Genomic DNA, 21,537 nt, shown 5'->3' on the forward strand with positions numbered 1-21,537 from the left:
GAAGACCTTCAACGTGATGGATTGATGCAGTGGCCGCAGCGATGGATGCAATATAACCATGTGAGGATGGTGCAAGACTGGGCGATATTTCATTCTGTTGCTCATGGGGGTCCACTCTGTGTTTTAGGACTCACTTGCTAGCACTGAACATCCAGAAATTAGACAAAGAAAAGAAGGTGGTGCATTGCTGCATTGGATGAAATATTTCTCACGGTTTCAGAGGACTTAAAATATGGATAACATTCCTTTTTGTATATAACATTTATTATATGATGCTTATAATATTCATTATTCAAAGATAAAATTGGGTAAGGGCTAAGCACAGTGCTCAAGCATGATTGTTGATCGATGCCTTTATGCCAGCCCTGGCTCAGAGCAGCCCCGTGTGCCACAGAACCAAACAGCACCCAGCCCTGCACCACACACACCGTCATTACTTTCTTGACGCTCAGCGTCATTACTTTCTTGACGCTCAGCGTTGCAACTCCGTGTCCATTCATCCTGTTGCGAGACTTCCTCTTTTGGGCGGACCCTTCACTTTGCCGAGCATGATGTCCCTTTGCAGAGGCCGGTCCTTTCTGATGACATGTTCCAAGTCTGTGAGACCAAATCAGACTATCCCGGTCTCCAAAGGGCATGCTGGCTGTGTGTACTGCTTCCAAGATGGTGTTGTACATGGACTCTTCTCTGCCAACACCCCCATTGTATGCATCCATCCTCTTTGGCCTTTCATATCCATTGTTCAGCTTCTGTATGCGTCTGAAGTATGAAAATACCACTGGCAGTACGGGATGTGGGCCAGGTCTACTGTAGTCTTCAACCCGAACACTGTTTAAAGGGGCATTTTTGCCACAGATTTGTCTGGTCCAATATGTCATTTGATTTCCTGACTGTTGTTTTCATGAACTGTGAACCCAAGTAAAATAAAATCCTGGAGAACGTCAGTCTCTTCTCCATGTTTCACGGCACTGTTTATTAGTTCCATTGTGAGGATGTTTTGCTTTGCTGTTGTGGTGGTTACATAATCTGGTGTCAATTTGAGGATTAACAGTGTAGGGATGGAGTCTAGCCTGTCCATCAGGATATAGCCCATGAGTCCTCTGCGTGGGCCTGCCCTTCTCCTGAGGATTCTGAGGACTCTGGTATTCCTCCTTGGAGGTGGGAGACACTCTTTCTCTTGGTTCACTCTCTGTGAGACATCCTTGTGGAGAAGACATATGGAGAGAGGCTGATGGAGCCTCTGGAGCCGGAGAAGTCATGAGGAGAACCCTGCCAGCGCTGAGATGCTTCCACCACCACTGGATCCACAAGACTTCCCACCCACTGGCCTGTGATCTTCCTATATTCGGTGTCATTGCATGCTTCGTGAGTCTGAAGAGGACTTTATAGATTGGTATTGGGCATATGGGCTAATATCAGACTTATGGACTTGATCTAGACTGGGCTGGGATGTTTTCTCAATCTTCAACTGCTCTTGTATATAAAGCTCTTTCTTAGACACAAAAATTGCACATCAACCTAGTATTTGCCAAATTGCCAGCTTCCCACTTTGCGTGAAGGATAAAGACACTGGCACTTGTAAGGAGAGAGTTATAAATATTCCAGGATTAATCATCTGTTTGGAGAGGCAGGAGAGTCTTTTGTTCACTTTTTCAATCCCAGTTAATCGTGAATTCACATAAATCATATTTTTATGTAACACAGTCAAGTTCATAATTTGCATTTTTAATTACATGAATAAAGGAGATTCAAAAATTTAATGTATACTCTCAAAGCAAGTGTGCCAGAAACATGAATGATGTGAGAAAAAAAAACCTTGAGGAGAATACAGAAAAATTAAAGTAGTGAGATTGTTGATTTACTTTTCTACTTTCCCAAGTTTCTCTGTAATATATTAGAAAATTTATAATAGGATCCGGTAAAGGACAGCAATACCTTTTCCAATATCAGTTTCTGTGCATGCTAATTAATTCAACAGAAGAGACTTTAAATTATAAAATTATATCTTAATCTTTTGTAAGAAGGGAGGCTTATCCTAAAGCCTTTATAATGCATTTCCATTAGCCATTTCAAAGTATACCTGATGAAAATTTTCTACGAAGTTTTAATATCTTAGTCTTACTACAAAATAAATTAATGAAGTTTCTGTGAGCTCTTTTTTAGTTCCGTTCTAACCAACGCCTAGGACTGTTTCACTGGGATTGCTCTGTGTATCACTCTCCTAAGAACAAGCTCTTACTCCAATAGAAAGTCGTTGGGTTTTTGAAGTCCTTTTCCCCAAGTGACGGGTAGCAGTGTGTCTTAAATGTCGCCTGGTGCATTCTACTCTGATGCCACGATCGGCCAGCAGCGATGTCCTCCATCTCTGGTGAGGCTGAGGCCCAAACAGCATCGCGTCTGCACAAGCTGTGCTGACAGGAAACGACCTCACTCTACACAAGTAGGAGTTTGTCTTCTGCATAGAATCAGAGCAAAGAATCCATGGCCTCCTTTTCTAGTACATGAATTCATCTAAAATAGTCAACGTTTTCCCCAATGGATGAAGTTCTTAGTGTGTGAAAGGGAAATAAAGAACAAGAGTAATTTTTTCCTAAAAGCCTGACTAGAAAATTGTGACTACTGCTAAGAGCACCACTGAAGAGAAGTTACAGAGGTTCAAGTGGTGTGGCTTGGGCATGTATGTCCAGGGTCTTCAGAAGTCCATCTGCACAGCCTTCCACAGTCCTCACAGCCAAAGCTAGAAAGTGGACATTTGCATAGTGTAGATTCAACCACTTGTGAGCCAAGCGGAGCTGAAGCCAAGATCTTCCATCACATACCGTAGAACCAAACCCAAACCCAATCCCACCGCCATGAGTCGATTCCAATCCATACTGTCCCTCTACAGGGTTCCCAAGGGTGTAAATCTTGACAGGTGCAGACCGTTTCATCTTGCTTTTATGGAGTCACTGCTGGACCTGAACCATGGACCATAAGGTTAGTTGGCCAATGCTTACTGGGTGGCACGGCAAGCGATGCCCTACGCCTTCTCCGGTGTTGTTGTTAGATGCCATGCAGTCCATTCCAACCCATAGCAACACTGTCAAAACAGGATAAAACATGGCCAGGCCCTGTGCCATCCTTGCAATTATTCCTGTGCCTGAGCCCAGTTCTGCAGCCGCTGTGTCAGTCCATCTCCTAACAGGTCTTCCTGTGTTTCACTGCCCCGCTACTTCACCAAACATGATGTCATTCTCCAGGGCCTGGTTCTCCTGACAAATCCAAAGTACATAAGATCAAGTCTCACCATCCTTGCCTCTAAGGAGCACTCTGGCCATACTTCGTCTAGGACAGATTGGTTTATCCTTTTAGCAGTCTATAGTACTTCCAATATTCTTTCCCAGTACCACAATTGAAATGCATGAATTCTTCTTCTGTCTTCCTTATTCAATGTCCAACGTTCACATGCTTATGAGGCAATGGAAAATACTATGGCATGGGTCAGGTTTACTTTAGTCCTCAAAGGAAATCAATGCCCAACATAGATGCCATAAACGCCACACTGGACTACTTGATGGGGAGACTAGGAAAAGATTCTCCCCACTAAGAGTGTTTTGGTTTGAGAGGGGCCTTTTGCTCTGCGTAATTTTTAACTACACGTATCCAACAGTAAAATTCTCAAAGCTGAACCTGTAATCACAAGTAACTCTCTATCCCGCAGTAAAATAATTAAGTGACTACTGAACACACCCTTTCTAATTTCCCTTAAGTCTTGTTCAGTGTGGAAAGTCCACTCTACAGAGAAACCAAGGAGGCTAATAAATAGCCCCAACAGATCTGCAGCAAGTGTTATAAAACGCCTACTCTAATTCCAGGGCTGGGGATTAAAGCGTTTATCTACGTTTCCTAGAAGGGCTTCCCACTATTCTTGTCATTCCTTGTGATTGCAAACCAATTGAGCCGACCCTGTGTTACTAATGCCTAGAAGTCACCAATTAGAACAGGTTAAAATCTAGGTGGCTTATGCCCTTCATTAAGTTTCTTTTTAAATAGCCCACGCTATAGGGATCTTTTTAAGCATAGACTACAAAACCTTTCCGACAAAAAGCAGGGCATAAACATTTCACAGCTACATGGAAATTAAGCCTTCAGTGTTCAAAATCCCACTGACACGACTAACAAGGAGGGAGAGTGCCAACTACAGAGGACAGTCAAGCTAAAGGACCCTTAAAGGGCTGCAACTTCAACCTCTTGTTACACAGAGGAGAAAAGGGAGAGCTGAAGGGGTAACTCAGAAACAGACAAAGATTAACTAGCGCCACCTCAGGTTATGACCACCCTGGTTATGCCCCCTCCCCCCAAAATAATACTAACCCAGATTTTCTGGCTCTTAGTTTAGAGGTTTTCCCACATCACAGAGTATTTACCTTTATTTGAAGGGAAGCTGTATAAACATTTTTATACAGGCAGATTGTTTGCAAACCAAGAGAAGATGCCCATTCCAACTGAAAAATAGCCAACCGTCATAAAAAAAGTTTCTCAAAAGATATACGAAAGGCCAACAACTCATGGAGAAATAGTGAACTTCAATTCTAGCACAGAGAATTAAAACAACTACATGGTCACTGAGGAGGCATGTCTGCTAGTCTGTGGCCGATTTCACTCACGGCACCCTGGGTGTGCTGGGCAGAACTGCGCCGGGCAGTTGTCTAGGCTGTGACTTTTCCAAAGGAATCAGCTGGGCCTTTCAAGTCCCCTTGGGGTGAGCTCGAAACAGTGGTAGTCTTAGACATGCTAGCTGACTGGTACCACAGTTTGTACCACCAATCCTCAGTACTGTCATTGTGGTGGTTACCTAATCTGGTGTCAACTTGCAATGGGGTGGACTCTAGCCTGTCAATCAGGTCGCTGCTTGATGACCTCCTCTGGAGGCACCAAGGAGATAAATAGCTCCCTGGAGGCCAGATACACTCGCTCACTCCCTGCGGGACATTACTGACAACAAGACTGATCCTGATGGTGCCATGCGGACGCAGCCAGAGCCCTGGAGCTGGAGAAGCCACGTGGAGACCCCTGCCAGCACTGAGATGCTTCCACTGCCACTGGATTCATGGCTTTCCACCCACTGGCCTGTGATCTTCCTGCATTTAGCATCATTGCACGTGTTTCATGAGTCTTAAGAGGAATTTATAAATTGGTATCGGACATATGGGCTAATATCAGACTTATGGACTTGATCTGGAGTGGGCAGGGATGTTTTCTCAATATTCAATTGCTCTTATATATAAAGCTCTTTCTTATACACATATTAGCGTCTGTGAATTTGTTTCTCTAGTCAATCCAGACTAACACAGTCATTAATTAATGTCATTCATTCCATATACTGATGATGACAGTATGAACTAGTACAACCTTTCTTGATGGGCATTTGGCAGATATGTATGTATATGGAAACACTTTAACATGTTCAAACCCTTTGAACAGTCCACCACTAGAAATCTATACAAAAAAACAATCAGCTTCATAAATGTATCAGCATAGATGCTGAGCCCTTCTCTGTACAAATCTGAAAGCAATGTGAATACCCAATAATAGACAAGTGCTAAATATTTTGCAGCCATTCAAATGATTATGTCAATGTATATTTTGTTACATGGAGAGATAGTCATATGCATGTATTTTAAACTCAGGTTAAAAGAGTGTTGCATGGCCCCGTGCTGGAAAACAAAATACATGTGTGTAGAATAGGTTACGAGGAAACATTCTGGGCAGACGGAGCTGAAATACTGGACAAGCTACTATCTTTGTATGTGTATTATTTTGTCATGATTATTTTTGGATGAACATATATTATTTTTGTGATTTAAAACATGGGGATTCTGCCATATTTTAAAAAGCAATAAAAGATATAATAACCCATCTGCCAACATGCACAGCTCAGGAATGCCTTTAAACAAAATGTAAAAATGAGACCTCCAAAAATAGAGCTATATTTTCCAGATCCATTCCCTATCATAATAAAATACTTGAAATGGCTTATAACTTTTTTTTTTAAGGCGGGAAGGAAATTCGTACATACTCGGCCGCCTATGTGAATGGCACTCTAAATGTCAGATTATAATGATGATGGTAATAACAAAGCTATTGAGATCATCTGTGAAAGTGAGTCGCTACTCTTTCTAGTACTGTAAAAACAAGTGTTTCTGATAGCATTCAAAAGGTCCTGAGCGAAACTGGTCTTGGGTTGAGTTTTTTATGTCAACGTAAGAAGTCACCCAGCTTTGCTCATCACCCACTGCTCCTGCCCCTTCCAAGGAGGGGCGCCTGGCCTCAGAGGGAGTCTGTTTCCCAGGAGCAGCAGGTGGGCTGCCAAGCAGGATGCAAACCACACTCTTTGTCTGTTTGATAAAACCGCATTTGCTGTTATTTCTTTGTCTTCTGACTTGTTGAAAAGAAACAGGAGGAGGAGGAGGGGGTAAAGGAAACCCATCAACACTTGGCTGTGCATAATTCTCAACTCAGAATTATACCCCCGCATTCAAGACAAAACAACTCAACTTTACCCTCTGAGAGAAAAAAGAGGGTTTTGTCTTGTGCTTTTTGTTTTGTTTTGTTGTAGACAATGACTCTAATTCTTCCAGGTACTGGGTCATCTTCTGTCATTTAAAAGATAAGTTATGTTTCTTCTTATTTTTCAATCCTCTGTAATGTTTTTTTTCTTTCTTTTTTGACTGTGGGTGCCCCTGGGTGGCATAAGCAATTAAGCCCTCATGGAAAGGTTAGTGGTTCAACCCCCTATGAAGACAGGTTGCCTCCCAATGCCTTCAAAGTTCTTAGAAGTGTGGTGAGCTCGGAAACACCCCGGGTCATGAGAGTCAGAATCCACGCGACTCAGAAGGGGAGGCTCTGATTTCAGAGGATGCTTTCAGCATTTCTTTTGAGTCAGCTGCTCGCTGCCAAATAGTCTCTTCTCTCCCCCTTCCCCCTCCCCCAATTGCTACTCTGGTCCTTTTTCTTACTTTGCTTTGTTTGTGGTATGGTATTTGCCCCTGAATTGGGCTTTTGCTTGTCTCCCCTCTCCCTGCCCCGATGTTAGCAGGGGCAGGATGGCAGCATTGGCTGTCCCCTGCTTGCCCTCGGAGCTGCAGAGCAAATAGATTAGTCAGCGATGGCACCTCAAAATGACCTAGTGGTGTCTAACGTTGTAATGGCAATTTCTAAAATAAATGCCTGAAGGTTCGAAAAAAGTTGGATCATAGGAAGTGATGAAAGATTTAAAGTGGAAGGTAAAATGCTTGGTAACATTTCCTAAATGTAGTCAGCCCCAGACCACTTCTCTTTGCTCACTGACAAATGGGGCAACAATAGAAGGTGGACATCTGTCTTCCACTTAATGGGAAGGGTCAGTCTCTCCTTAAATCAGCCCTTCGTGATGCTGAAGATCCTTGGGACAACATCACAGAATACAGAAAAGCTCAAGTGTGTAATTCACCTTGAACTTCCATACCTCTGTAGAAATGCTCCAGGCTCAGCGAGGGGGCTAAAAATAAACAAATCTGAGACTACAGAGACTTTGCAATTCTCACTAAAAATTGGATTGCTTTTTGCTAACTGTATTTTTATAACAATCTCTTTGGCAGTTTTAACAACAAAAAATGCAACGGAAACCCATGCCTTCTGTTTGCTTTTCTGTCTTTATAAGTGCCTTACCTTCCTGGGCTACAGAAATCCAGAACGCCAGCATCTCTCTCCTCACATATCAAATTTCCATTTGCAGCCCCACCTGCTTTGTGAAATATGAAAAATTCTACACAGACCAAGATTTCCTCTTCTTTTAAAAAAAAAGCATTTTATTGGGGGCTCATACAAATCTTATCACAATCCATACATACATCAATTGTATAAAGCACATTTGTACATTCCTTACCCTCATCATTCTCAAAACATTTGCTCTCCACGTAAGCCCCTAGCATCAGCTATACTCATTTCCCCCTCTCTTCCCGCTCCCCCCTCCCTCATGAACCCTTGATAATTTATAAATTATTATTTTGTCATATCTTACACTGTCTCACATCTCCCTTCACCTACTTTTCTGTTCGGAGATTATATGTAGATCCTTACCATCGGTTCCCCCTCTCTACCCCACTCTCCCTCAATCCTCCCAGTATCGCAACTCTCACCACTGGTCCTGAACGGATCATCTGTCCCGGATTCCCTGTGTTTCCAGTTCCTATCTGTAGCAGTGTACATCCTCTGGTTTAGCCAGATTTGTAAGGTAGAATTGGGATCATGAAAGTGGGTGGGGAGGAAGCATTTAGGAACTAGAGTAAAGTTGTATGTTTCATCATTGCTACCCTGGACCCTGACTGGCTCGTCTCCTCCCCACGACCCTTCCATAAGGGAATGTCCAGTTGCCGACAGATGGGCTTTGGGTTCCCACTCTGCACTCCCCCTCATTCTTAATGATATGTTATTTTGTTCTTTGATGCCTGATAACTCATCCCTTTGACACCTCATGATCACACAGGCTGGTGTGCTTCTTCCATGTGGGCTTTGTTGCTTCTGAGCTAGAGGGCCGCTTATTTACCTTTAAGCCTTGAAGACCCCAGACACTATATCTTTTGATAGCCAGGCACCATCAGCTTTCTTCGCCACATTTGCTTATGCACCCATTTGTCTTCAGTGATCATACTAGGCAAATGAGCACACAATGATAAGAATTTTTGTTATTTGATGCCTGATAACTGATCCCTTTGGCACCCTGCAATCACACAGGCTGGTATGCTTCTTCCATGTGGGTTTTGTTGCTTCTCAGCTAAATGGCTGCTTGTTTACCTTGAAGCCTTGAAGACCCCAGACGCTATATCTTTTGACAGCCGGGCACCATCAGCTTTCTTCACCACATTTGCTTATGTACCTGCTTTGTCTTCAGCGATCATGTCAGGTAGGTGAGCATCATGGAATGCCAGTTTAATAGAACAAATTACTCTTGCATTGAGGGAGTACTAGAGTGGAGGCCAAATGACCATCTGCTACCTTAATACTAACCCTATAAATATATGCACATCCTCTCTTATCTTCTACCTACCTTTTGGAGGTGAATTTGGTACTGACCTCATTTACAAAATGCTAGCTTTGCAAACCTATTTGCAGGACCTAGAACAGTACTCAGCACATTGTAAAGTTCCATGCACCCCTGCTGAAGGAACACATGACCTCATTAACTCTGTCCACGCAGCACCTTCTACTCTTTCCGTTCAGTATTTCATATGCATGAGAAGTGAGGGGATTCTTTGCAAATCTAACTAAAAAACTCTTTGAAAAAAGAATTGGAAAAAAGATATGCCAAACAGATCTGTGCCTCATTTCACAACCAATCTTTTCTGCCAATCTGAGTGCTCTGCCTTCTCATTTTACACAAAGACAAAGATGTCATTAAAAAGCCTTTCTCCTAAAGCTATAACATCAAGACTCATTATCACATCTCTCATATTTGTGAATGCACCTACATGCTATAATCCATTCATTTCCCTGAAATCAATACTTTTACACTCATTCATGGAATGTACATGTGCAGGGTGGTAGAATTTTTGAGTCACCCAATGCTCAAGGTTGGCTCTGTTTTTGCTAACTCCGTGTTCATGGGAACTTTATTGATCCTAACGACTACCAATAACAAGAATTGACTAGACACAGGAAGTCTGACACCACATCGGATGCTTTACCTGTCAATTTTTGCAAAGTCACATTCCACTTCTCTTTCTCACAATCCCAGGGCAGCCATCCTACAGACTCCTGGAGAACCTAAGTCATTCCTACAAATGCAGTGGGCACCACGTCATGGAATTTTCCAAGAAGTCACAAGGAAAGCCCTGGGCCTGCTCTTTTTGAGAAAATGTGATCTCCAGCACACCTAAATTTGAAAGGTAATAAATATGGCAGCCTAGGAGAGATGCTTGCTAGAAATGAAAAACATTATTCCTGTTTGGAATTTAGTGACACGTGTCCAATGCGTTCAGTATGCTGAGTTAACATTCGATTCACACACACTAAACTTCAAGAAGTGCCATGAAACCATCCTCTCCACATAATAAAGGGGCTTGACTTCTACTTACAAAATCAGTCCCTGCCTAGAAACTAAAATAATCCCTATTTTTCAGAGAAGGGATTAAGTCTTTAAACATTTTTTATATTTAAGGGGCTATTTTTTTTCATTAAAAGATCATTTCATTGGGGGGCTCTTACAGCTCTTAATAACAATCCATACATCAATTGTATCAAGCATATTTGTACATATGTTGCCATCATCATTTTCTAAGCATTTACTTTCTATTTGAGCCCTTGGTATCAACTCCTCTTTTTTTTCTCCCTCCCCCTTCCCACCCATGTGACCCATTAACAAATTATTATTATTTTCATATCTTACATCAACTGCTGTCTCCCTTCTCCCGCAGTTTCTGTTGTTAGTCCCTGTGTGTGAGTGTGTGTGTGGGGGGGGGGGGAGTGTTATGTGGGGTTATGGGGTGTGTGTAGGGTGTGTGTGTTATGTGTCCATCATTGCAGTCGGTTCCCCTTTCCTCCCTTTGTCTCCCACCTTCCGCTACCCTCCTGGTGTTGCTGCTCCCATTCCTGTTCCTGGATTCTGTGTGTCATGAGCTCTTATCTCTTATCTGTACCTGTGCACATGCTCTCGTCTAGCCCGCAGTGAAAGGCAGCATTGGGGTCATGATAGTGGGGCGTGAGGAAGCCTCAAGGAATCAGAGGAATATTATTTGTTTCATTGGTGCTATACTGTACCCTCGTTGACTCATCCATTCCTTGTGACCCTTCTAAACCATTGTCTACAGATGGTTTTTGGGGTCTGCTCCAATGCCCCTCATTCTCAACAATATGTTTTTTACATTTGCTTGTTTCTTATGGGTCTTCTGATGCTTGTTACCCGGTCCCATAGACACCTCATGATTGCACAGGCTGGTGTGCTTCTTCCATGTGGGTTTGTTGCTTCTCTGCTAGATGGCCGCTTCTTTAACTTCAAGCCTTTAAGTTCCCAGATGCCGTATCTTTTGATAGATGGGCACCATCTGCTCTCTTCACCACAGTAGCTATGCACCCATTTTGTCTTCAGTGATCATGCCGGGAAGGTGAGCATCACAGAATGCCAGGTTGTTAGAACAAAGTGTTCTTTTGTTGGGGCAAAGCTTGATCAGAGGCCCAAAGTCCATCTACTACCTCCGGGTGTTGCCATATAAATATATGTGCATAGGCTAATAACTCTTATTGGGGCTATCTATTTTATATCTTATTTTATAGATAATGAAACTAAGGACAAGTGTAGTGCAATGTCTACATAGAGTCCTAGAAATCTAGTGGCCAAATTTTCAGTCTAATATAACTAAGGATGGGGAGGTGGCTATTTAAAATATTAATTTAATGTTAATAAGTAAAGAAAGTGAATAAAAATCTGCACATATACAATATGATCCCGATTTAATGAAATATCATTAAAAGCACAAGAGAAAACAAAACAAAACGTGTGGAGAATATTGAGACAAAAACTGAAGAACGTACATGGTCATGTTCGCAGTGGTCCTCACCGCAGTGGGAGGTACAATAGGTACAATTCCATTGCCTTTGGTTTTCCCTGAACTTTCCCAATACTCTGTCATAAACTAAACCAATTTTACCACATAAAGTTAAAGAATAAATGTCATAGAACATTGATCACACGAGAAGCTACCTGTCATGATGCTGACTCTGGGTCAGGTGGAGATCAGAGGAAATTAAAACAATATACTTACCCACCAACTGTGGGAGAGAAGAAGCTTCCCTGTCCAGCATGATTGACCCCTTCTCCATACAGGTCCTCAGCTCAAATAAGCTGTGGAGGGACAGGGTGGCCACGTGGGGCTTGCTCCATCTCTCCCCACCCTGTTCCACCTTTTCTTCAAATTTAATCCACCTAGAAGATAAGACCACTGCTTAGCAATTTAAGATGCTCTCACCTCCTCCGGTCATCACAGCATCCACCTCTCCACCCCCACCCTCATCGGAACTTTCAAACTATTCCCTTTGTGGAGTCTTACAACCTTACCAGATCATTCATTTTATGATCTCTCTAGAGACACAGTCACCAGAACTGTCCGCCCTGAGTGTCAGGGAACGAGAAAAAAGAAAGCCCCCGCCAAGATCCCTGGTTTTTATAGCTGGTGATACATATCCATGAGATTCTTTTGAAAACCATTACCTCACTGTAAGCTCACCAAGGGAGAAAATGTATATACACCCCTAAATCCTCCATGTGGGTAGAAACTACAATGGGTAAAAAGAGTTGCCTTCATGCAAACTGTGTTGTGATCCCATTGGGCAAGTTTGTGTAACATGAAATACTGGTGGTGAACCAGTATTGGCCTCAAATATATGGAAGACATGATGTGTGAGCAGCCATCTGCGTGTCCATGTCGTTTGTTAGTGCTTCGAGGGCGAGCCTGGGTGCCAGCTCCTACTTGTGTACATTTTTCTCAGCGCACACATGCTCCCTCTCCCTGAGCGCCCAAGAAAAGCTTTACTCTTCAAGACTAGCTCTCCAGCTCTGGGTTTAAAAATACATAAGCTCAGAGAACAACCATGCTATATAACAGGAATAGATCCCCTTTAAACCTCAGCCTGCAAACAACCCTCTTTCATATCTCCTGAGTTCTAAGACTCCTAGGTAAATTTTAATAATTCACCAATACATAGCAACAAATGAGCTTGACAAGAGTGAGAGCAAAAGACATTGAGCAGGCTTTCTATCATACATGTTAAATATGTATGCTCTTCTGAACAATATGGAGGGCAATTTGCAGTTATACACTGAGACCTAAATAAAAACTACTTTTCTCTCAGTGCAAACTTTCTGAAAGACACTGAAAAAAATAACCAACCACCAACCACAGGCATCGAGTAGTCTCCTGTGACTCATCCCGACAGAGCAGGGTTTCCAAGACTGTTCATCTACTGTTCATCTTTCCGGTAGCAAACAGCTGGTAGGTTTGAACCCCTGACCTGGCTAAGCCTACAGCCTGGCTAAGCCTACAGCCCCAGCAAGGATCCTCTGAAAAGGATAAAGAGGGATTTTTTTAAGTTGTTTTTTAGAAAGGGGGACTGATTACAAGGATCTACATATAACCTCCTCCCTGAGGGATGGACAACAGAAAAGTGGATGAAGGGAGACACTGGGCAGTATAAGATATGATAAAATAATAATTTATAAATTATCAAGGGTTCATGAGGGGGGGGGGGGGGAATGAGAAGCTAATTCCAGGAGCCCAAGCAGAAAGCGAGAGTTTTGAGAATGATGAGGGCGAAGAATGTATAAGTGTGCTTCACACAATTGATGTATATATGGATTGTGATAGGAGTTGCATGAGCCCCAATAAAATGATTTCTTTTTAAAGTTGTTTTTTACATTCTTCACCCAAGGTTTAATGATTGAAAACTCCTTTCCTAGAAGAAGCTAACCTAATTCACGAAAGAGGAGAACAAAGGGCAGAGATCAGAGAAGGCTCCGAATAAGGTGTTATTTATAGACTGTTCATCACCCCCAGAGGGGAAAAGAAACACATTAGTAAAGCCAAGAGTGAAAATAGAGCAAGAGATCAGCAATAATGTCAATGAAAATTCAAAATTTTCATTAAGCTCACTAGTCATAGGAATTAGAAATAGGGTAGCTGTACCAAAAAACTCCTTGCTCTTCTCAGGAAGCTTCTCATTGACACTCATGTGTCAATGACAATATTATCTCCAACCTTACCCTCAATTCTACAAGCCTCCCTCTTCAGAATTCCAAAATATAAGTAACTTATGTTTTCCTCGTGAGCTAAAATATATATACAACAAAAAGTCAGTAAATAAATTATACATACGCACACACACACACACACCAACAACCCTACAGAAGTTCTTTCTGCCTTTTTTTGTTTCTAACGATGGCTTGACCCTGCCACAGCCGCACTGAAAGCTGCGGCCATCTGCTTCAAAAAGACTCATTGCATCGCCTCGGAAATGCACTGGGAGCAGTTCTACTTTGTCCCATAAGGCTTCTGGAAGTCAAAATGCAATCAATGGCAGTTGGTACTTGTCTCCAATACCCAAACTACAAACTAGTCAACAAAAAAAGCCCTACCTACCTCATCAATCTTATTGTGTTACCATCAACAGGGAGGCGGTCCACAGTATATGAAATATTGCAGTTCGGTGCCTAATATACTATAAGGGCTAGAATCATTTTTAATTGAAAATAAACCAGTTTTTATAAAACGCATAATAAACAAAGGCCCACTATTTACCCTATATAAAATTCAATTTATTATTTCCCTTGTAAAATCCTCAAAATTACATTGTTTCAAAGGATACATGGTTGTGAATAATATTTATTTTCAGAAAGATATTTTAAATCCTTCTTTTCGAATATAAAAGCAGCAAAAAATTATTAAGTCAAAAATCAGAGTTTGCTGGTTTTGCCTATGACATTTAACCTCAAAACGAGAAAAAGTGAGGCAAATGTCCATATTTCTGTTTCACAAGTGAGAAACGGAAAGGTGAAGAAAGAATGCAAACTACCCAAAATCATGCAGACTGTCAGGGCAATGTGGGGAGTGGAATGCTCTCCCCATAACTGCACAGTCAACCATTCACCACCACTGTCTAATCTCTAAAGGGCATGCTATTAACCCGGGGGCAGCATAAATCCCAAGGATCATTGACTAAAATGCTCTTTCCATAACCTCATTTCATCACTTCTCTTTTAGAATTATTGGTCACTCTGCGTGCTCCTAGGATAAATCTCAACTTCCGTGAACCGATGAAAGTTCACCAGTCACTGGATACGGGAGGCTCGGGGCCATCGTCTCTGGGGAACCCAAAGTCAGATGACATAAATAGTCCACGAAGATAACGTTCTAAATCTTCCTTTGGCGAATAGCAATTAGGGTCTTAAAAACTTTGGGACACTATTGGTCTCTCCCTGTCTGAAGGAAAGAAGAGCTATAAAAATTCAAGACACACTGGGAACCATTAGTCCAATGGACTTATGGGTCACACAAACCTCAGTCTCCATCCTCCTGAGACCAGAAGAACTACACGGTACCTGACTACCCCTCTCAAATTCTCTGAAAAGTCTTCTTTAGGGTCAGAGAAAAAATCTAACAAAATGCAAACTCATAAAGAGATAGAGATGAGGGGAACCCTGGTGAATATGACCCTCGGTCCAGTCTGGAGCTGAACTCCGCTCCTTTCCCATTTCCACCTCCATTTCCAGCTAAGCAATGCCCAGGTCTGTAAGGGAACAAAGAAGGTAGTGAGACACATGGATCTGAAAGCAATTCATTCCTAGAGATCAAAGGGGTGGCATTTGCCCACGGGGAGTTCAGGATTGTTAAGAAAGAAGGAGGGAGAGAGTCGGGAAAGTAGAAAGGAGGTGGGATAGGTGATGCCGCCCACCGTGAGGGGACAGGATGCCAATTAAGGAGAAGAAACAAACTATATTATGAATTGTTGAGTGTGAAACTGATGATCTGTAAACCTTCGACCAATTATTCTCAATAAAAAGTTAAAAAACAAACCAAAAGAAGGGGTTGAGAATTATTGAAAAGCATAATGCAAGAACCTGTGTGTGTGTGTGTGTGTGTGTGTGTGTGTGTGTGCATGCGGACACACGCATGTGAATCTCAATCTACGTCTGTGCACACACTAAAACGAGCAGTTCTCCGCCGCGGTTGGAATTATAACTGCAGACGTTAAAGGGAGCTGGGAGAAAAATGGTAATTCTACATCCAATGTTTTGTAGAAGTCTATGGGGTTCCCTGAAACAATGAAAGGTGGCTGAGGTTAATTTGAAAATCATCCTTTTATGGCCTATATTGCATTGGCTACTTTTAGCTATACCGTGAAATCTGTGACCACCGCAACTCCACGGAGCTGCCTGTCTTTTCTGGGTCTCCTGAGTGTTGCCCATCTGCCAGAGCGCAGGCCCCCTACTCCATCACCCTTTACTACGTGGAAAACCTGGCCCTTTCCTCCTCTCACAGGGTCCCCCTTGCACATGCTGTGGCTTCGCAGGCTTTACAGGATCTTCCTTTCCAATGAATCACAGCCTCTAATCAAGTTTGTTAGCTACTGAAATGCGAATCATATCACATTTGATGTTAAAATTCATTGTTCAAGATAAGACACTAGGGAATTCCATGGTACATGAAAGTAAGGGTGACAGATGATTGATCATCCATAAAGAATCTAATTACTTTTGATTTTTATTTAGAGTAATCTTCTTATTAATATTTACCTGTGGAAGAGAATGTTTGATCGTAGAGTTTAATCCCAAAAGACAAACTACAGTAGCCAACTCACAACTCCCTAAGAGCGCATGCTTGAGTCAACATCAGTCCTGTCTGATGGTGACTGAGTTCCCGCTTCTTTCAGTTGCCTTAAGCTAATTTTGTCGACATAATCTGCAAATGACACTAGACTTTCATGCGGTATGTTGCAGTGATGATTTGGGGCCACCACCATACCAAACAATATTAATTTTTTTAAAGCTCAAAACCACTGCATTCTTTCTTTGTGGGCAATCTTACTTTTCATTCCTCTCCAGGGTTTATATGTAAATAACATGACTGGACTTAAATATGAATTTAAACAAGCTTTAAAAGTACTTTAGGAATCATAAATACCAATGAGGTAAGATTTATGCAATAGCATTACTCACCCTTCTAGATTACACCAGCCCTGTAGAGGTCGAGATTTAACCAGAAAGAAATGGAAACGTCAAAAGTAACTGGTCCCTCAGAGTCTTAAATTCATAGGGGTTAGGATTATTTCATAGTTCAATTTTGCATCTACTTCATTGCGAGTTAAGTAAACATTGGATGTTGTGATGATGTCATTGTAAAGCACAGCTAACAACATAAGAGAAGCTCTGAATGCCTATTAAATTCCTTTAAAAAATATTGCCCTAGTTACTGTTCAAGGAACAAATATATAAATGATATTTCAAACATATGCTTTTAAGCATTGAATAATGGTTTTCCCATTCAAGTCGATTGTTTGCAAAGAGTTTCAATCCAGAAACTTCAAAGGCTATATCTGTCTTTTTCAGATACCAAGGACAAACACAGGGGGTGGGGATTCACATCAGAATCCATTAAAGACAGGCTAAGGCAAAAGTATCAAAGTTCAGGCTATCCAAGTGCCAGTGACTTTGTAAAGGTGTTTTAGAGCCATGTAATTACATAAAAAGGACATTTTTGCTGTAGAGTGTACTAAAAGCCACGAGCTCCCCTTGATAATAAGTATAGAGTACGATAAATCTGAACTTTCATTTTTTTCCTTTTGTCTTAGAAATTGCCATATTACAGAAAATTATTTTATAACCAGCTTTCAAGTGTGTAATTACAAAACAGCTGTAACCTTAGATGACGAGCTTATTAGGTGAAGTTTATTTATTCCAAGGTCTTAGAGAATAAGAATGATAAGAGTACTTAGCAATTTAACCCTCTTCAAGTGACAGCCAAGGAGCATTTTGCTTGTTTCTTGAAGAAACAGAAGGCCCACTGGGAACCACTGAATTTTGTAACTTTCCTATCACATGATTAGATATAATTAGGAAAAGACAGGACCTCTCTTTTTTCTTTTAAATGACAGCTTGAGGGTGGAAATAGACATGACTTTTGCACTATAATATAATCCAATTACATGACTATTAAAATATCCCCCAAACTCTCTCAAATCACTAAGAACCTCATCACGCATAAAAGAATCCACTACCACGGTACCTGGGATAAATCATGTGTTTTAAGGAGAATTTTTAAATTTCTAAAGCAACAGTATAAGTTATTGCAAAATGGAATATCTAACCACATATAATTACATAGACCATTAAATTCCCTTTCTTCCAGTCTTCTCTGTGAAAAATAAATGTGCTATGAAGGAGAATCTTCCACAGCAATCCAGGACAGATAGTTTGTGTAGACCAGGATGACAGGTTGAGTGAACGTGCTATCGAACTGTAAGTGAAATATCAATGTTCTTTTCCATAATTGGCTTGCTGTGTTTGTTGACACCTCCCCTCCACTCCCCCAGGTTTGGAAGTGCAATTTGAAAGACAACTGGGGAAGTGATCTTTAACACATATTTGTATAACAGTAATGAAATCCAGCAGTGCCACCTGAAAACTAGTTAAAGGAAAACTAAAAGCCAAAAACTATTTTTACAGAGACATTCTTGACTCAATACAGTTAATAGTTTGCGAGGAACATCCTCTAGCGTTCTGGCCTAACCACAGAGCTGGACCATCATTCTATGATTTAGTCTTTTATCAGACTGTTCCCAGAGTCTGTTAGCTAGTACCAAGGCCCCTAGAAATCCGTAAAAGGGGTGCAAAGGCTTCTTCACCAATACCAAATGATTCTTTGGTAAGTACTGCTGCATGACTGATGTCGCTGCCTGTTGATCTTTCCATCACCGTTGCTGCTAATGCTGCTGTTGTTGTTGCTATTGTTAAGTGCCCCTGAGCTGGTTCCAACTCAAAGAGCTAAAGGCACAGCAGGACCAGATCTGTGCCATCCTCACAACTGCTACAGTGTCTGAGTCCTTTGTTGCAGCTGTGTCTGCTATATGGTGGCAAGTACTCAGGATAAACTAATAAAAGACAAGGCAGATGGACTATTGGGGCAAAGTTTTCATTTAGACAGGGCAGGCATGGAGAAGGCAGTACTAGAAAATGTGATTTGAGTAAACACATGAATAATATGAGAAAAGTATTCATGGAGATGCCTGGGGTGGGGGTGAGGTTCAGGGGGAACTGAGAGTATTTCAAATAGAGGGAACAGCAAGAGCAAATGTCCCCCAGCATAGTGGTATAGCCTATACAAGAGGGTATACCCCAAAAAAACAGAATTATGCAAGGTGGAACAAAGCTTTGATAGTACACATGTTTTCCTGCTAGGCAAGCATCCAGCAACTTGCTCTGAGTTAGTGCGCCCCGTGGAGTCGCCTGGGAAGGTTCTCTCTGGTCGCAGTGAATTTTTTCATAAAAGCAGTTTTTCTTGAGCCTCATTTTATGTGATGGCCAATTTAAGAGAACAGCACTTGGCTGTGAAATTTTATTTCCTGCTTAGGAAAAATGCCACAGAACCTGTTGTGATTTTGAAGACAGCACTATGGGAAAAACTCAAAAGTATGAGTGGTTTTCTTGGGTAAAAAAAGGTGAACGGTCAATTGATGAAATCCTTATTCTGGATGTCCTAAATTTTCCCAAAAGATGAAAATGTCAACAAAATTCGAGCACTTGTGTTCAAGGACAGACAACGGACCATTGAAGACATGTGGAAGCTACATGGACTGTCCTGGAGCTGGTTCAACAGACTATAACGGAAGACTGGGGAATGAGAAGGGGCACTGCACAATTTGTGCCCCAGGTTCTGACAGACCAAGACAAAGAGCATCGAGTGGAAGCATGCCGTGCTTTGAAAGAACAGCTCCAAAGCGACCCAGACTTTTTTCCAAGGTCATTACTGGTGACGAGACATGGTTCTATTCTTACAACCCTGAAACCAAACATCAATCAAGCCAGTAGGAGACATAATCACCAAAAAGAATTCATCGAATGAAATCAAAGATCAAGATGATGCTCATTTGTTTGTTTGTTTTTCATGTGAGGGGGATAGTGCATTTGGAGTTCATTCCACCAGGTCAGACTGTTAATTAAGCGTTCTACTTAGAGGTTCTGAAAAGACTGACCAAAAAAGGCATGATTTGTAGCAGACAGGGGACTGGTTTTGCCACCACAACAATGCACCTGCTCACACAGCCATTTCAGTATGCCAGTCTTTGGCAAAAAACAGCATGACTTTCTTGCCCCACGCACCTGACTAACCTGACCTCTCTCCATGCGACTTCTTTTTGTATCCATAAATGAAGAGGTACATGAAAGAATAGCAATTTGATGGGGCCGAAGAGGTGAAGAAAAAATGAGAGAGTAAGATTCTGTAACAGTGTGCAACAAAAAAGGCCTGATTTGTGGCAGACAGGGGACTGATTTTGCTGCCGTGACAACGCACCTGCTCACGGAAGCCATCTGAGTGTGCCAGTTTTGGGCAAAATACAGTATGCCTCTCTTGCCCCATATACCTTACTCACCTGACCTCGCTTCATGTGACTTCTTTTTGTTTCTGTGAATGAAGAGGGACATGAAAGGACAGAGATTTGATGACATAGAAGAGGTGAAGGGAAAAAATGAAGGATGTGCTATCAGCCATCCAAACAGATGGGTTTGAAAAACTTTTCCACAAAGGGAATAGCAGATTTGACAAATAATATTAAGTGTAATGGAGAGTACTTTGAAAATGATAAGGTTACTTTGTTTTAAAAAAAATTGAAATATTTAGCTTTGGGGGAAATGAAATTCCAGTCTTTTGCGGGGATACCCAAAGGGTCAAGAAGATTGAGCGAGAGGGAGAGAAGCAAGCAACGAACTCAACCAGATCACATCCAACAGCTAATGTGGACTTCCATGAAGCTTTACTTTTATTTCCAAGTGGGGAAGCCAATGAAAAGTCGTAACCCAATAAATATTTTAACAATATTGATCTTCCTGCTGGTTGAGAATAGGCTATAATAGGAATAAGAGTTGAATAAAAATCATTAGCCAAATGAAAATATATAAAATTTTTAAATAGGGGGAGGAGTAGCGTTGTTTGTGAGGGCTTGGGGTCCAGTAGAACTACATAGATGAAACTGGAGGCGTTTGGAGGGTTAACATACTATAGAGTGAAAAAAATCTATCAATAAAGGTTTTCGCCTAACAGTGGAATTCCAGAATTCCTTCAATAAAACAACTACTAAGAACACATGTGCAGTAATCCAGGTCACAAATGACAGTGCCACGGTCCAGAGCATGCTGTACTGACTGATACAGAGACTGCGAGAATCTGGGTATCGGGGCAGCTCTGAAGGTAAAAGTCACAGGATTTGCCAATGGATCAGCCAAGGAATATAGAAAACGAGAAGGAAGACTCAAATGTTTCTGGTCCAAAGAACTAGAAATATGAAGTTGTTTATTGAGATGGGAAAATCTATAAGAAGGGCAGAACAGAGGCAGGTAGATAAGAAGCTCAGTTTTAGAAGTGGTGATTTTGAAAGGCCTATTCACCATCCTTGCAGCACAGTCGGGTATGGGTTGAGCTGTAAATTACAACGTCAGTGTTTCAAGCCCAGCAGCCACTCTGTGGGAGAAAGAGCTGGTTGCTCCCATAAAGTGTTAAAGTCTCAGTAACTCTATAGAACAACTCAATTCTGTCCTATAAAATTGCTATGGTCAGAATAAACTTTATATCAATAGAGTCAGTATTAACCATCCACTTGAAGATGTCTAATCCAATCAAGAAACAAGCCTGGACGACAGAAACTAATGCAGATTGCATCCACATATTGAAGTACAGTGAACCCTCGCCACTTCGCGCTTCGACTTCCGCGGCTTCACTCTATCGCGGTTTTTGCGTAACAGCGCATGCTCTGTCATTA

General features: G+C 41.7%; 1 protein-coding gene across 2 annotated transcripts in view; it reads right to left on the minus strand.

The window, feature by feature from the left end:
• The window catches only part of SLC4A4 (solute carrier family 4 member 4), a 348,568-nt gene that overhangs the window by 207,515 nt on the left and 119,516 nt on the right, over window positions 1-21,537 (minus strand). For both annotated transcript variants that reach the window (XM_045284208.1, XM_045284209.1), the window contains one exon: window positions 11,778-11,938. In XM_045284208.1, the coding sequence (XP_045140143.1) occupies window positions 11,778-11,938 (161 nt within the window). The remainder of the gene's footprint in view (window positions 1-11,777; window positions 11,939-21,537) is intronic.

This window comes from Echinops telfairi, unplaced genomic scaffold, assembly GCF_000313985.2.
Source record: "Echinops telfairi isolate 266 unplaced genomic scaffold, ASM31398v2 ScPeMD7_7468;HRSCAF=8506_0, whole genome shotgun sequence".
Taxonomy (NCBI): Eukaryota; Metazoa; Chordata; class Mammalia; order Afrosoricida; family Tenrecidae; genus Echinops; species Echinops telfairi.